Source organism: Lagopus muta, chromosome 12 (assembly GCF_023343835.1).
Source record: "Lagopus muta isolate bLagMut1 chromosome 12, bLagMut1 primary, whole genome shotgun sequence".
Taxonomy (NCBI): Eukaryota; Metazoa; Chordata; class Aves; order Galliformes; family Phasianidae; genus Lagopus; species Lagopus muta.
Genome location: NC_064444.1, coordinates 16478925 through 16491579, shown reverse-complemented (window position 1 = coordinate 16491579; position 12655 = coordinate 16478925). Strand labels below are relative to the sequence as shown.

The following is a 12655-nucleotide window of genomic DNA, read 5'->3' as shown; positions in this document are numbered from 1 at the left end:
GTGAAATAGTTGCACACTTTGCTTTTTGTGGGTGTACTGTTCTTCTGAGCTCTGCAGTGGACTTGCTTGTTGTGAAATCTACTTGGAATTAGAGGGATTTTTAAAAAGGGAATAATTCTGTACTCTAGCTGTCAATGAGTGCTCTTGCTGTCTTGCCTTAGAGCATTAAGAAGGTACTCTTTGGGTATAGCTAATTATGGTTCTCTTGTCTCACAGAGAACGACTTCTGTTAGAAAGAAGAAAGGGTGTGTTGGTGTGCACGCCTGCTTTCTCTATGCACATGGCTTTATGCTTTCTTTGAATAACTCTGAAGTTCCCTACTTACCATTTACATATAGACAGGGGTGCTCAACTGTAGGAGTTGTGAACTCTTAGGAAGAACTTGCTTCAAATGCTGCAGTTTTCATTCGCGGAAATGCGGCTCAGGGAGAGGCTAGAGAGCAGTATTTGTATGTGTTCATAAATCATACCTGGACGTTAAGCTCACTGGGATGAACAAGTCCTTTCTTAAAGCCAGGGATCTGCGTTCTGACTGCTTTTTGTTCTCATATCCTGGTTTGTTTTTAGGTCTTTCTCCACCAGCTTATGCTGCTTTTCAAACAGCAGCTGTGATCCCAGCAGAAGCAGCGCTTTACCAGCCACAAGCCCTCTTGCCAACAGCAAGGACTCCCCAGGCCTCAGCTGCTGCTCCTCCAGCTGTTACCTACTACCCAGCTCAGGCTGCTCAGCTTTATATGAACTACACAGCTTACTATCCCAGGTATCCCCTAGACTTGGCTGCTTCTCTTGTCATTTTATTGCGATAGATTAGGCAGCTGTGTAATTACCTTTCAATAGCTATTTAAATTGTACGTCTCATGTAGATAATGCTGAGAAATTGTTGATCAGTGGAGACATTTTAACTACTCTGTGGCTTTTTAGTGATGCTCACTCTTCTCCATAGGATCTGGTTGAACCTCGCAATAATGTAATTCTAATGTTTAGCAGCATTTTTGGCATTGATGTGATGTCATCAAGGCAGTTCTATTTCTTGGCTATATACGAAGCCATGCCTCTACTGTCTTCTCTTAGCTTGATGTTGTACTTACAATACTGTTTTCATACTTATAATAGATACGTACTAACTTAATATCAATGAGACCAAAAAATACTTTGTTTGTATACAGAGCAAATTATCTCCGCCTTTCTTCCCTTACTGATGTTATCAAGATGGTTTACTGTAGCCTGGTGGTTGGATCTGTGGGGAAATAGTTTATTGGCTCTTCCTAGGCTCATGACAATAGCCTGAGTACATGGTAACTTGTCAGATGGGCCTTGAATGGAGATGCTGCTATACTCACTTTTTGTGGCTTAAAAGCACCAGATTTTTTTCCCTTGATCTTCATTCTACAATTTTTCTCCCATACTTTCTTCATGGTTTTGTTAATGATCTTAGAAGAAGTCATCTGCAGCTCGTTTTTCTCCTCCCCAGTGGAACATCTGCTTTTTTTACCTTATCAACTACAAATGCTGGCTGTTTTCCTGTATGTCCCTTCTGCAAGTCATTAAATGCTGAAGAGAAGTTGGGAAAATTGACAAAGTTTCTATATCAAAGCTGCTTGTTACCTTTTTTTTTTAACCTTATTCTTATATTTGAACTTTCAGTTTTTATCTGCCTGCTAAAATCAGTTATTTCTTTTGATAACAATTTTGCCTCTTCTCTCTTATAGTCCTCCAGTATCCCCTACCACAGTGGGATATCTTACAGCTCCTCCAGGAGCTGTAGCTGCTGCTGCCACTGCCACCCACACTCCACTTCTACCCCAGCCTGGAGCATTAGTCCGAATGCAGGGTTTGCCGTATAACACAGGAATGAAGGAGATTCTAAGTTTCTTCCAGGGATACCAGGTTAGTGTGAAGTCACCCTCCCTCCCTGATTTTTTATTTATACCTTTAAGTAATGATCAAACCAAGCAAGACTGCTTTTGGAAATCGATCAACAATTATACAATTTCAGCGTTCCCTATTTAATTGACAGACAGTAGTAGTAAAATTTGCTCTATTTTTTATGTAATAAACACAACTGAATTTGAAGGCAATGATCTAGTGCTCACATGAAAGACTTGTTAAAGACTGCTCAGAACAAAGTTCTAGTTAACAGGCTGCGATGCAAGTCGCCACACCCAGGTTACAAAAGAGGAGAGATGCCAGTGTCAGACTCTTGCTTGGGCCATTTGTTTTGCTTGTAGGCAGCAACACATGCCTATAAGCAAAATAAACACATTTGCATTACAGCTATTCCAACTGCATTACACTGCAACCTGAAGAGAACAGTGTTCTCCAACGCAGGTTGTACTGATAGCAAGTATGCTAAGTGCTGCTATAGGTAACTTCAGTCAGTACCTGCTGCTTCAATACTGTATCAGTAGGAAAGCATAGAAATTCATCTCCTAGAGTAAAATAAAAAAAAAAAATTTAAAAAAAAAACTACCATGTGCAAAGACTTTTTTTTTTTTCAGCAGTCTATATTTGAATTTGTGGAATGGGTCTTTCCATGTCATCTTTTGATCTTGGAGGATATTGTATCTACATATACCTATGTTTTGTCATCAGATATTTACTAAAATGGAAGATAATTGAGTGTGGTGTGTATTCTCATGAGTATTTATCTTGTTTGGGTGACAGCATTTGCACAAATACCAGAGCTTTCCTTTGGTACTACTCAGAAGACCTGTCTTAGAATCTGCTTGGAGTGTCTCGAGCACCTGTTAAGTGGTATTCATAAAAAGAATGCAATTTTTGCATGAGTTTGTCTTATGAAATTCAATAGGTTGGTGAACAGTGGTATTGTTAAAGGCTGGAATTGTTTTGTTTTGTTGAGCATATTTGTTTAGCAGTTAACATGAAACATTCAGGCATGATATATTTTTTTTTCATCCTGAAGGACAGTAGGCATTAGTTTGTAGAACCAGGTATTTGCTATGCAAATGTATGCAGAATATGAACAGGTACTTAAATATATACCTCCTCAGTTTTAAGTATTTCTCAGTTTTAAGTATTTGTCCTCAGTTTTAAGTATTTGGAAGATACGTGCCTCTTGAGGCATCTCTTAAAATGTTACAGTTATGTTCACAAATAATTTTGCATACATGTTTTTTTCAGTGGAAAAATGTGAGGGTCAATTTGTAACAGGTGTGCTGAATTTTTGACACACTAAGAACGTGCTGAACTTAGTTGTATCTTTAAGGATTTTTCTTCAACAGAGCATCTACAGAATTAAAACTAAATCAGGTGTTCATGGATTTATTCCCTTTTCTCTCCCCCTTCTTACACCTCCTCCCCAGCAGAGCGATAATAATTTGTTTCTTATCTGTTGATACTTCACTCTTTTTCACCTGACTTTGTTTTTTTGATGGATAGACAGTGGCTGAATTAAAACCTTAAGTGAGGACTGTCTTGTTTTCTAAACTGAAATTCAGCCAGAAGTATAAGTGTGCTGTTGAAAAAGGACATGGTCCTATCCTGGGAATGGAGCAAGTCGGTGACTTCCAATATCTTCATCCACTACATCTTCAATTTAGTGAAGCTGGACTTTGGGTCTGGTACTGCATTTGACCTTGTACTTTTTTCTGCATTTAGAGATTAGCTTGTAGCATTTGATTGCACAGTTAAATGTTTGAAATTAATAGAAATTTTACCACAATGTGAAAGCAATTTATATTCTTCTGCTGCAACCTTGTGTCATCATCAGTTACTTTATTAAATTGGTCACCTCTTTGATTTCTTTAGAAGATGTTGTCCAAATGAGCTCGGGTTCAATATCTTAAAGGAGCCAAGGAGTTATTTTGAATTGTTCTTGGATCCCACATGTGGTAATGCTAGTTTTATAATCCCTCATTCCTTTAGGGGAAAACTGAGGTGGTGACTTGCTTTACTGGGACAATATTGAGTCTCTGGAGGAAATACTAATTTTCTTTTTTTTTCCCTTCTCCTCCTCCTCATGTTATGTATTTCACTTACTGCTGCTGCCCAAGGATGTATTGCTCGATGCTTCTGGTCACTTATAAAGTGAGCCCTTAATAATTGTCAGTGTTCTGGGCGTGGTTTTAATCTCTGCATAACTAATTGATGTTGGTATTCAATGGGCTTGGGAAACAGATTGGAGAAGCTGAAATTGAAGGGTGATTTTTTTTCTCCTTGTCTGAAAGGAACAAGTTTTTGAGTTCCTGCTTTATGCTCTGTTTTCTTCCTTCAGTCTTCATGGGCTCCATATATTGCATGTATGCACACGTTGCTATTGAAGTGAAAACACCTTCTGTACCAGACCTGCCTCATAAAAGACAGACTTTGTGTATAATGGGCTTCAACAAGCTGGTCTCAACATCAGTACATGCTTCTAATAGTAAATAACGTAAACATCTGCAGATCAGCATTTTATCACTTATTTCCATTTTCAATTATTTTATCAGCACAGTTCTCTTGTTGAGTGGTTCACATAGCTCAATTTCTTCCTATAGTTATGCTTTTTTTGTTGTTTTTACCATTGAAAATTCCTCCCAGCTTGCATGTGTTTAATGCATCTTGCATTAAACAATCTTAGAAAGCTTGTGAATAATCTTAATAGCGAATCTTGGAGATAGTAACTTTCCCAATCACCTTTCTGTATGATGTTGTAGTGCACTGTAACATTTAAAATAGCCAGTATTAAAACTTTCTGATTTAGTAATTACTCTGTTAAACTGTTGTTTGTTTTTTCTAAGTTGTGTTCTGTTGTAGCTGGGCCAGTGATTTCACTCCAGTCGTGTACAGGATTTGTAGCTAAAAGATGCTTGAAGAGGGGAAGATAATTAACAACAACAAAAAAGTGTTTATAATTAAAAGTAGACAGCGGTTCTTTAAAAATGTAGGGCTTACATGCCTTTTATCTGCAGCTGTATAGAACTTGCAGTGTGTTAATCCTCCAACTCTTCAGGGACCCAAAATTCAAGACTGGCTGGAGTGGGAAGTTGTACTTAAAACCGTAATAAGGAGGTAGAGGGGGAAGGATGGATGGCTAAATTCCAAGAACATTAACAACCTTTCTCCCTTGTATCAGGACATCAGGCTTCATTGTTACAGACTTCTTAAGGACTAGTTCTTTTTCTCCGAAATGCATGTTTGAACAAAGAACTATTCTCTCTTTCCATTGGGTTCCTTTTGAAATCTGATGCTCCATAGTCAGAGAGGGATAGCCACTGTCTGTGTGCCTGTTCTTGGCTCAGCACCTTCGGTCCAGGGAAGGGAATAAGGGGATATGATGGAGAAATCCCACTTACTGTTGCTTTGTTCCTAAATTTATCTTCTTTCTGAAACTTTGTTCTTGTAGGTAAAGCCTCTGTGAGCATGGGGTTAGTAAATTAGTGCTTACAGTTTCTGTCAGTTGCCTCCTGCGTTTGATGCAGCAAAGTAAGGCAGTACTCCAAGCTGTGATTTTCGTCATCTCTTTTAGGACAGAGGTGTTTGTTGTTGTTTTTTTTTAATATACATCTGCGACTTAATAATATTAAAGATTATTATAATAGATACTATTTAATATTATAGTGTTATTTAATATACATGAGTTGAAATGCCTCTGCCAATTCAAATGTTAATACCTAGAAGGGTAGATACACTTGTACAATAATTCACTGGCTCTATTAAGAAACAACACATTCTTCAGCAAGCATTGTTTTGCTTTACTTTTGACAATGTCTGTCAATGTCCCTGTTTTTCAGTCCCCTTTGTTCAGTATGTATGCATATTCCTTCTGCCATAGTGCATCCCCCTGTCCCTGCTGAGTGGGTGTGGGGGAGAAATTGCTTGCTTCTGAATCACAGGATCATTTAGGATGGAGGGGAACTCTTCACATCAACTTCAGCCCAGCCCTTGAAGAGCCATGGGCTCAGCAGGTGAAAAGGCAGCAGTCTGAGGAAAGAAGCTGTGTTTCAGTTCAGAGAAGCAAAGAAGGTGGGACTGAGATGATAAGGAGGATACTGGAGACTGGAACAATGAGATATGCTTATAATTTTATTGCATTTAAAGGCAACTATTGCAGTATTTCTTATTGATTGTTTGTCTGTTAAGGGTAGAGTTCAAAAATACAGTATGAAGTTTCGTATTGTCTCAGTAATATTTATGGCAAGCAAGCTCTAGAACCTAGCTCAGTGAAGTTGCAACTGGTTGTACGAGGCGTTTAAATCGCTGGGTGGAATTTCTCAGATCTAAATGGAAGCAGAATTTGGCCACCAGCAGAACAGTATTTTCATTTGGAGCACTGGGATTATAGATTCAGCCTGGATTTTACACTGTCCATCCTGAGTTGTTTGTTTTTATTTTGCGTGGGTTTCTGAATTGTGAACAGAATCAGAAGTATTCATGATTGTGTTTTTAATCAGGCAAACTAAGGTAGTTTCTATTTCATTCACATGTTTTTGTTCCCCACTTCTTTTTTCAGTCTTCGTTTGCAATAGTTCTTTTTGTGTAACCTGTAAATTTGAATAATTTACTATTCCATAACTTATGCTTTAATTAAATGCAATCTCACTTTCACTTGCTGTGATTGAAAGCTACTTCTATCATTAGATATTTTTATTTCCATTTTCTTTTTCAGGCCTATGGCTAGGCCTAAGCTACAACTTCCATGTTTCTTTGCTGGGTAATTTTCCTACTTTCATGTTTTCCTCATTGCTTGTGTTTTGAACACTTGCCCTCAGTAGAAATTGTAGACCTTTACTTACTATACATCTACTGATAATCTAAAGTATGTACTATCTTGAGACATTCTTTCCAAAGAGTAAACTTACATTTTGTAGATTTGTTTCAAGGGCAGGTCTGGGAACTGATAAATCTAATATTTGCACGTTCTGGTTGCCCTGGCAGAGACTATCTGGAAAATACTTCTTATATTTGTCTTTTACTTACTGGCATGGTTCTAGATATAAGAGGTGGCTAGAAATAGTAGTAAAAATTCTGAGAGTCTCTTTTCTTTTTTGTTCTCTGGGCTCTTGGTTTTTGTTCTCTGTGGAAGGTGTATATTGTGATGGTTGATTTGGTTTTGTTTTTTTTCTTCAGCTTCGCTTTGGATGAATACAGTGTGTATTGTACACCCAAGTATAGTATCATTTCCTCCCTAAGCTGGCAGGAGACTTCTTGTGTTATAGAAATATCAAAGAAAGCAGTATGTGTACTTTGTGTGCATTTGGCAATCTTCTAAAAATATTAATGCAAAACCATTTTCGGGGACATAGAAAACTCTCCTTGCCACTGAAAGGTTGTTCTGTAACTTGAGTTGTGGTAGACATTGTCATCTGGGTTACAGGAACCACTCCAGTAGCGTTTGTAGCATGTGCAAGTATGCTCAGTCCTTTTCCAGGATATGTCAGTTTGGAGAGACAATGAGAGACATGCAAAACAATGTTCCATGTTTCCCAAGATAATCTTTCTGATCATAGATCTCATGTTTGTACCAGGCTCCCCGGCAGTGTGCATGATAACTGTTCAGATTCAGGATCTCAGATATTTCTTAAATAAAACCCACATATGTGGGGGTTTTATCTTCTATTCCTTGGTGTGACTGTACTGTGCAGCCAGTGTTCTTATTTGAAATATTCTACAAGTCTATTGTGATGCAGTTAACCTGAGTAGCTTTTCTTTTCTTATGTGGAAATAAGCTATATTAGTATAAATGCCTTCAAAAAAATCTATTAAGTACATTCATGCTGGGACATCATTTTTGTTTGACTTTGTTGATGTCAAGTCTGTATAATGCAAGTATTTTATACAGCTGAAGTGTGTTTAGCACTCTGCACTAGGGAAGCAGCAGATTATTTCCATGACTGCATAGAAGATCTGAATGAGATCTATGTACTTCTAATCCCAGTATGCATGCTGAAAGATGCTTAGCTGTCCCAGTGAGAGTCATTTCTGGAGCGTGATTGTGCAGACTTAAAATATTTGTTAACTAATGCTACTGTCTCACGAGTACAAGTTGAAAAGGAATACTTCATGGTCTAAACTGTTTCCTTTTGTTAATTAGGAGCAGCTCAAATACACAGTTCAGAATATTCCCCACGTGCTTATACTTCAATTCCATTTTTACAACCAGTAATTCAGTTGATGGTTGTTTTTCAATCTTGCTTAAAAATAGCATCTGTCAAATTCACTGTCTCCTGCCAGTTGTCATAGCTAATGCTCTTAATTGTGGTTGCAAATGATAGTCTGTGTGGCTTGCTGTACCAGAACTGTTCCTTCTCTTGCTGATTATCATATGTCACACTTGTACTGTAGTATGCACCTGATGACTACAATGGCCTTATTCAGCTGAGCGAACAAGCAAGGAGTGTGTTACAAGCACCGAAAGAGTGGGTCTGTTTGTAACTCTTTGTAACTTCCAAAGAAGGTAAGATGCAACTCGAAGCAACTGGATCTCCAATGGTGTATGGGAAGCTAAAGCAGGGTTTCTTGATGCAGTTTTTGTTTTCTTTCCCCCTTCTTAGCTTGCGTTGGGATCCTTGCTTTAATCTTTTGCTTTTGTCCTATTAAAAAAAAAAAAATCTACTAACCTAAGCAAAAAGGCCAATCATGATCTGTAATTGGTGGAGTGGCTGTGGTGAGATTGCCTGGTTTTGCTCAGATAGTGTGTTAGCCTTCCAAAAATGTTTGTTTTCATGTAAAGCTTTCAGTCCAGTATCTAACATACAGGCAGATGGTCTTTTTTTTTTTTTTTCTTGATGTGACTATAGAATGTGTGCACAAAATTCCCAAACCTCTGGATCTTTTCTCTGCCTCTTGATCTCACTGAAGAAATGTGAACTACTTGTTTTGTTTTGTTTTTAGGAGAGATTTTTTGGTATAGTGCTTTTCTAATACCACAAACTAATGGCGTACTTTTCAGTACTACCATATACTTTGAAGAGAAATGCCATTGATACTTAGGTGCAATTAATCATTTCTATTGTATTCCATTCAAAATGCTACTGATTAGTTGCTGTGGGATTTTTTTCCCCCTTTTGGAGGGTTTAAAAAAAGTTTCAGTGCAACAAAAGGGTAATCAAATACTTTGCCTTAATAGCAGTATGTTCATGCCCTCCATAATCAACGTAACTACTCTCATATAATCAGCATTTGCTCAGTTGTTTTTTAATTACTTGCTTTATAATGTTACTATTAGATCTGCTAAGGAGAAGACGGAGCAGAGGCTGCATTTTCTGTGGTATGCAGAGTACCTGCTACTACTTGGAGCATTTTTGTGTTTATGTAGACTGGGACAATCCATTTGTCTCTCTTCTTTTACCCAGATTTTCTGGAAATCCAACCAGCAATAGGGTTCTACTGTGTATTAGATGGAAATGGTCTTTGACTAGAAAAGAAGTTGTAGAGTAGCTCAATGTGAATTCTACATACTTCAAAGATTATAGATACCATTCCTGCTGTCTTCTGTGCTCAGCAGTCTAACTATGCTCCATGTATGTTTTCAACTGATTTTTAACAGCATTATTTAGCTTAAATAGAGGACCAGCAGAAAATGACTTGCTGTTACAAGGATCAGTAGTAAAGAGCTATTTTAGAGCAGACTATCTTATGTCAGATTTGTGCAATTTTTCTCTTTGAGCACAGTGTCATTCTGGAATAAAACTCAGTTTATTTCTAAATCTGAACTGGGCTTCAGACATGATGTTTTGTCTTTGAATTTCTTCCTGCATGCTATTTCTTAACTAACTTTATAAAATGAAATGGATGTGAAATCTGTGCTAGCTGTCTTTATGCTATGTCCATGCTTTTAGTTTCTAAAATATGTTGTTGCTTCTATCTTTAAGAATAATTTTATTGCCTGCCAAATATTTGGGTTTGTGAAGCTCCAGCATGTGTTGCTTTATTTTTCTATGTTTGAATGTAAAGCTGATCAAAAACTTCTTCTGATAATAACTGAGAAGTCTAGTATTCATTTCAGACAGTGAGGCATACATGAATTCTGTTCAACTTCAGCATTTTGATCCTTCATAAGCTCAGGAGGGCAGATGTCACATGAACTTAAGTCAGGAAAATACTCCTAAAATGGTTGGCCTTGCAGCATAGCTTGTGTGTTTTGTTTGGCACTGAATTCTGCAACAGATTAATCTTGTATGCTGGGCTTTTTTTTTTTTTTTTTTAATCCTTCAGTCTTTTGTTTAGAAATCTCACTCAGATCCATTTCTGTCCAGTGTACAAGTGGGACTTCTGAACTTAACCTGTACAGGTTTCCAGTGCTGTAAGAGATGGCTGGGTACCACAGGGGAGCAGACACATCTGCTTTAAACTCAGCATTTTGAAACTGTCTTCCATATCAGGCACTGCAGGTGCACACTGCAGTAAATAACTAATTTAATTTGCTATCCTGTCTTTTTCTTAGCTTCCTTAAAATGATTAAAAAGTCTTCCTTGGTTCAGTAAGATTTGGTGCAGTACTTCAGCTTTCTTTCGCTGAGAAGTCTTTCTTGCTTTGTAAACCTGGGTTAAGATCAGCGGATCTTTGCAACACAGAGCTGTAATACATCTGTCTCTTTTTGTAATCTTTGCATGCAAGTCACATGCTGTTACAGCCTTTGTCAGTTGGCCAGTAGTCCACATATTACAAGAATTACCTTCTGAATGCTTGCATTTTCTTGCTTCTTTAACCCTTTATTAACGTCTAAGTCTTTCCGGTCAACCTTTAAGCTGAATTACTTCTCTAGCAAAAACTCTGCATGGAATTATGTCTACATCATTCTGTTCAGTACACCAGCAGAGTAGGAGCTGCTGCTGAAAGCATATTTCTGTTAATCTTTGGTCTCTTCTCTTTTTTTCTCATTCTTGCATCCAGAATCTCTTCACTGCAAACGCAGGAGTGGAATGAACCTGATACAGAGAATGAAAAAACTGCTGTTCCAGATGTCATCTCTGGTTTTAATAGCACATTTCCTTTTGTCTTTTTGTACCGTTGCAGCTCCACACAGATTCCATCCTCATGCTTTACAACTTTAGTGGCCAGCCCAGTGGAGAGGCATTGGTGACTTTTCCAAGCCTGGATCTAGCTAAGAAAGCAGTGGCTGAGAAAAATGGACAGCTCCTGGGAGGCTGCTGTGTAGAACTGTTGCTGGTCTAACTAAACACACTCTGGGGCATGGGGAAGGAATGTCGTGCTGAACACTGTGCCTTTTACAAAATAAGGAGTCTTCCCTTGCCACCCCTGCAGCGTCAAATGTGCCTTTTCAACATGCTGTGTTGGAATGTAGAATGGTACATGTCCTGTATTTAATTTGAAAAAGGGTGTATTGTATGCCAAAGATAAAGCAACAGGAAAATATATGCAGTTAATTTACTTATTCTCTTATGTACTTGTTTGAAAATAAGCGAACCCCTTATTGGCAACTTGTTAATTCTGAAGACAGTCTAATAGCACTTCAGCTGTCGCAGCCATGGGAGGAACCTATTGCCTGTTCAGTAGCATTTGAAGTGGAAAGTGAAGCTTGAGTCATTCAGATTCTTCTGTGTTTAGTTTTTAAGAGTTTACACTCAGCAAAGTGTCTGTTTTTTGTAGAATTGAAATGTCTTTATAAAGGGCTTTTGGAATGTGTAGCATTCCCAACTCAAAGCATATAGCTCATTGATTTATTTTTTTTTTCCATGGTTGTTCTTGATTGGAAAATACCAGGATGCTGGACCCCAAATACAGTTGTGCTTTCTCATGTTTTCGTTATGTTGTTTTGCAAAGCCATATTTGTCTTTCCTACCAATGTACTGCTGCCAAATGTGTAAAGCAAAAAATAAAAACAATGGCAAAAACGGAAGAATCTTCTGTGCCCAACCAGAATTCCCTACCCAACCCCAAATTTTTAATCTCTACAGGACAAAAATGGCACATAAACCTGAGTACTAATAAGTTATATTTTTTTATTTAAGCATAATAGCTTTCAAATACTGTATTAAAGATTCTGCTCTAGTTTATGTGCATGCAATTTGTTTACATCTTTGAACTACTTTATTTGTATATTATGAAACAACAAGATATGTTGAAATCTAAATTCTCTAGTGCATGCTTTTTTCTTTGTGTGTATATACATAAGCTAGAAGTACTTTGTCATGTAGCATGTGTTTAAAAAAAAAAAAAGACATCTGCTGTAGAAGCACTAAATGACTTTGTTTTTACCGTGCCTTACTTCAAAACTATTCCAAGTGCAATACCAGCAGAGCAAAACATGAGTCCTTTTGTGACATGTTCATGGATGTCTGGATTGATTTTTTTTGTTTGTTTTGTTAGCGTACAATGCGTTGTACTTAAAGGAACTGAATGATGTATGCTTCTTTATATTACAACGAATAAAAGAGATGCTTACGATGTGTGTTGGTTTCTGAAAGTAACTTATGCTTGAACGTAATTTCACGGGGCATCATTTTCTGGTAACAGCCTATTATCTACTCTGTTCACCCCTTGACTTCAGAAGAGTGTATGTATTTTGTGAGGGAGGGCGTAGGGGCGTCTGTTGTTTTTCAAATGTTCTGGTAAGCCAGAAATGTGTGTGGTGAACACTTATTTATTCAGTGGAACTCTTCTCAGAGAGTGTTGTAACATTTCATATGCTCACTTCTCATTTTGGTGCCAGAAGAAATTGAGTATGGAACCTGAAATCCAAAAGTGCACACAG

General features: G+C 37.7%; 1 protein-coding gene across 13 annotated transcripts in view; it reads left to right on the top strand.

The window, feature by feature from the left end:
- ESRP2 (epithelial splicing regulatory protein 2) overlaps positions 1-12348 on the top strand; it is a 77832-nt gene extending 65484 nt beyond the window's left edge. For 11 of the 13 annotated variants that reach the window (XM_048958421.1, XM_048958416.1, XM_048958422.1 and 8 more), the window contains 3 exons: positions 568-760; positions 1710-1887; positions 10957-12348. In XM_048958421.1, the coding sequence (XP_048814378.1) occupies positions 568-760; positions 1710-1887; positions 10957-11115 (530 nt within the window). In that variant the 3' untranslated portion in view covers positions 11116-12348. Of the gene's footprint in view, positions 1-567; positions 761-1709; positions 1888-8283; positions 8396-10956 lie in introns of all 13 variants that reach the window. The other 2 variants (XM_048958426.1, XM_048958425.1) reach the window with 1 other exon arrangement.
- Positions 12349-12655: the final 307 nt, after the last annotated feature.